The 1,961-nt window shown below is 54.6% G+C and overlaps 1 protein-coding gene across 2 annotated transcripts in view; it reads right to left on the bottom strand.

The window, feature by feature from the left end:
• Nucleotides 1-715: 715 nt before the first annotated feature.
• LOC109394911 (glutathione S-transferase theta-3-like) overlaps nucleotides 716-1,961 on the bottom strand; it is a 7,018-nt gene continuing 5,772 nt past the window's right edge. Inside the window, exons 4-5 of one of the 2 annotated variants that reach the window (XM_019665473.1) lie at nucleotides 1,339-1,515; nucleotides 716-1,007 (exon numbers count right to left, since the gene is read on the bottom strand). In XM_019665473.1, the coding sequence (XP_019521018.1) occupies nucleotides 813-1,007; nucleotides 1,339-1,515 (372 nt within the window). In that variant the 3' untranslated portion in view covers nucleotides 716-812. Of the gene's footprint in view, nucleotides 1,037-1,338; nucleotides 1,516-1,961 lie in introns of both variants that reach the window. The other variant, XM_019665474.1, reaches the window with a different exon arrangement.

Here is a 1,961-nt window from a genome sequence, read left to right as displayed (position 1 = left end):
GGACAGAGGAAGGGAAGCACTAGGGCGGAGGAGCCCAGAGGGGTCATCTGACCCAGCCTGGAGCTGGGGAGGTCAAGGATGTCTCCCTGGGAAAGTGACATGGTGACAAGTGCCAAAAAGACAGAGGGTGGGGGGATAGTACCCAGGCAAAGAAGCTAAAGTGGGGCCCTGTAAGCAAAGGAGTCAGCAGAAGCCAAGGCCAGGAGGCTGAGGAGAAAGCTGGAGGGGGAGCAGGGGCTGGAAAATCATGGGTGCAACCAGAAGGGGGCAGCCTGGAAGGGTGGGAGCTTTGCCTGGATGCAAAGTTCAATAACCTGTACTATGGCCTCAGGGCAGTGAGTCATCATGGAAAGTTTCAAACAGAGGAAGAATAGGGTCAAATACGTGTTTACTAAAGCTCTTTCCAGCTCACATGGAAGGTGAAGTGGAAGGGGCAGGAATGGAGTGAGGACACAGACAAAAGGAATGCAGGCAACCTTCCGGAAGCCGAAGACAGGTCTGCCTCGCCCATGAGGAGCGCAGTGATGGTGCCAACTTGGGCCAGTGGGGCGGCGTCCTCCGCGGCTGGACTGGGGAGCGAAACGACAGCAACTTGTCTGTTCCCCTTCCCCCGGTTCCCCAGCACTGTTCCCATCCCCCCAGTTCACCAATGGAAAAAAAAAAAAAGAAGGAATGCAGGCTTGATGCATGGAGTAACTGGGGACCAGAGACTGTGCAGGGTGTCTTGCTCATGGCAAAGGAGAGAGGCAACTCCATCTCTTTATTCTGACAACAGAGTCTCCATTTGGTGGCTCTGCAGGCCCCACCCCTAATCACTTCAACAAAACCTGCACCAAAGGCTTTAGCTTCTCCTTCATGGCAGTGTCCGCTGGAGGCAGGTCTTTGGCCTTCATGATAGCTGCATGGGCCTCCTGAAAGAGGTCCTCCCCGATTGCAGCTTCTACACGGTTGTACCAGGCAGCCAGTTTGGGTCGGCTTTTGAAGACTTGGCAGCCGGCGCTGACGGGCTATGGGAAGAGGGACCCAGGTGGAGGGGCTGGGCATGGTTAAACACACGATAGCATGACCTGGTTTAGGAATCTATCAGGTGTATTTTCTCTCCTCTGCCCCACATTTGATAAGCTGGGGGTCCTCTCCTAGGAAACACTGAGAGGCTCCTCAATATCCCTGCAGGGTGGGGTTCTGAAGTCCCATTTTACAGGAGAGGACACCGAGTCTCAGAGAGGTAAGTGACTTATCCAGGGTCCCACAGCCAGAAAGGGGGACATGAGATGGTACATTGGCTCCCTCTCAGGACACCCCACTCCCCGGTGGGTCACCCCACCCCACAGTACTCACATGCATCAGTTCTGTGATGGCCACTAAATCTGCCACTGAGATGTGGGGCCCGATAAGGAAGTCCTGGTCCTTCAAGAACTTGTCCTCAAGCAACTGCAGGCAGCTGTCCAGCTCGGCCAGAGTAGACGCCAATGTTTCAGGGGGCACCCGTTCACCCAGGAACACAGGGAACATCATCTGGTGGGTGAGCAGGAAGGGATTGGGCTGAGGTTCAGCCCAAAGCCCAGTCTGGTTCTGTTCTCATCTAATCGATCACCAGTCCTTTGGATTTCTTCTCACTGCCACCCACTCCTTTCCACCCACAGCCACCACCTGCCCAGGCCTCATCTCCTACTCATACGGGACAACCTCCACCTCTCCCTGGGTCCTCACACATGGCAGCCAGGAGAATCCTTCTGCAGTCTCAGTCTGCCCATATCTTCTCCCTGTATAAAACTTTCCAAGGTTCCCACTTCCCTCACCACAAAGGCCTCGCCACCGGCCCTCACTCTCCCCACTGCCATCCTCTCCCCATTCCCCACTTCCTGCTCCACCCAGACTTCTCAAATGGGAATGTGCCTGTGAATCCCTCTGTGATGTGGTTCAAGTGCACATTCTTTTTTTTTTTTAAGATTTTTATTGGG

Source organism: Hipposideros armiger, unplaced genomic scaffold (assembly GCF_001890085.2).
Source record: "Hipposideros armiger isolate ML-2016 unplaced genomic scaffold, ASM189008v1 scaffold_443, whole genome shotgun sequence".
Classification (NCBI taxonomy): Eukaryota; Metazoa; Chordata; class Mammalia; order Chiroptera; family Hipposideridae; genus Hipposideros; species Hipposideros armiger.
The sequence above is the reverse complement of the archived record's forward strand: the minus strand, read 5'-3'. Positions and strand labels throughout refer to the sequence as shown.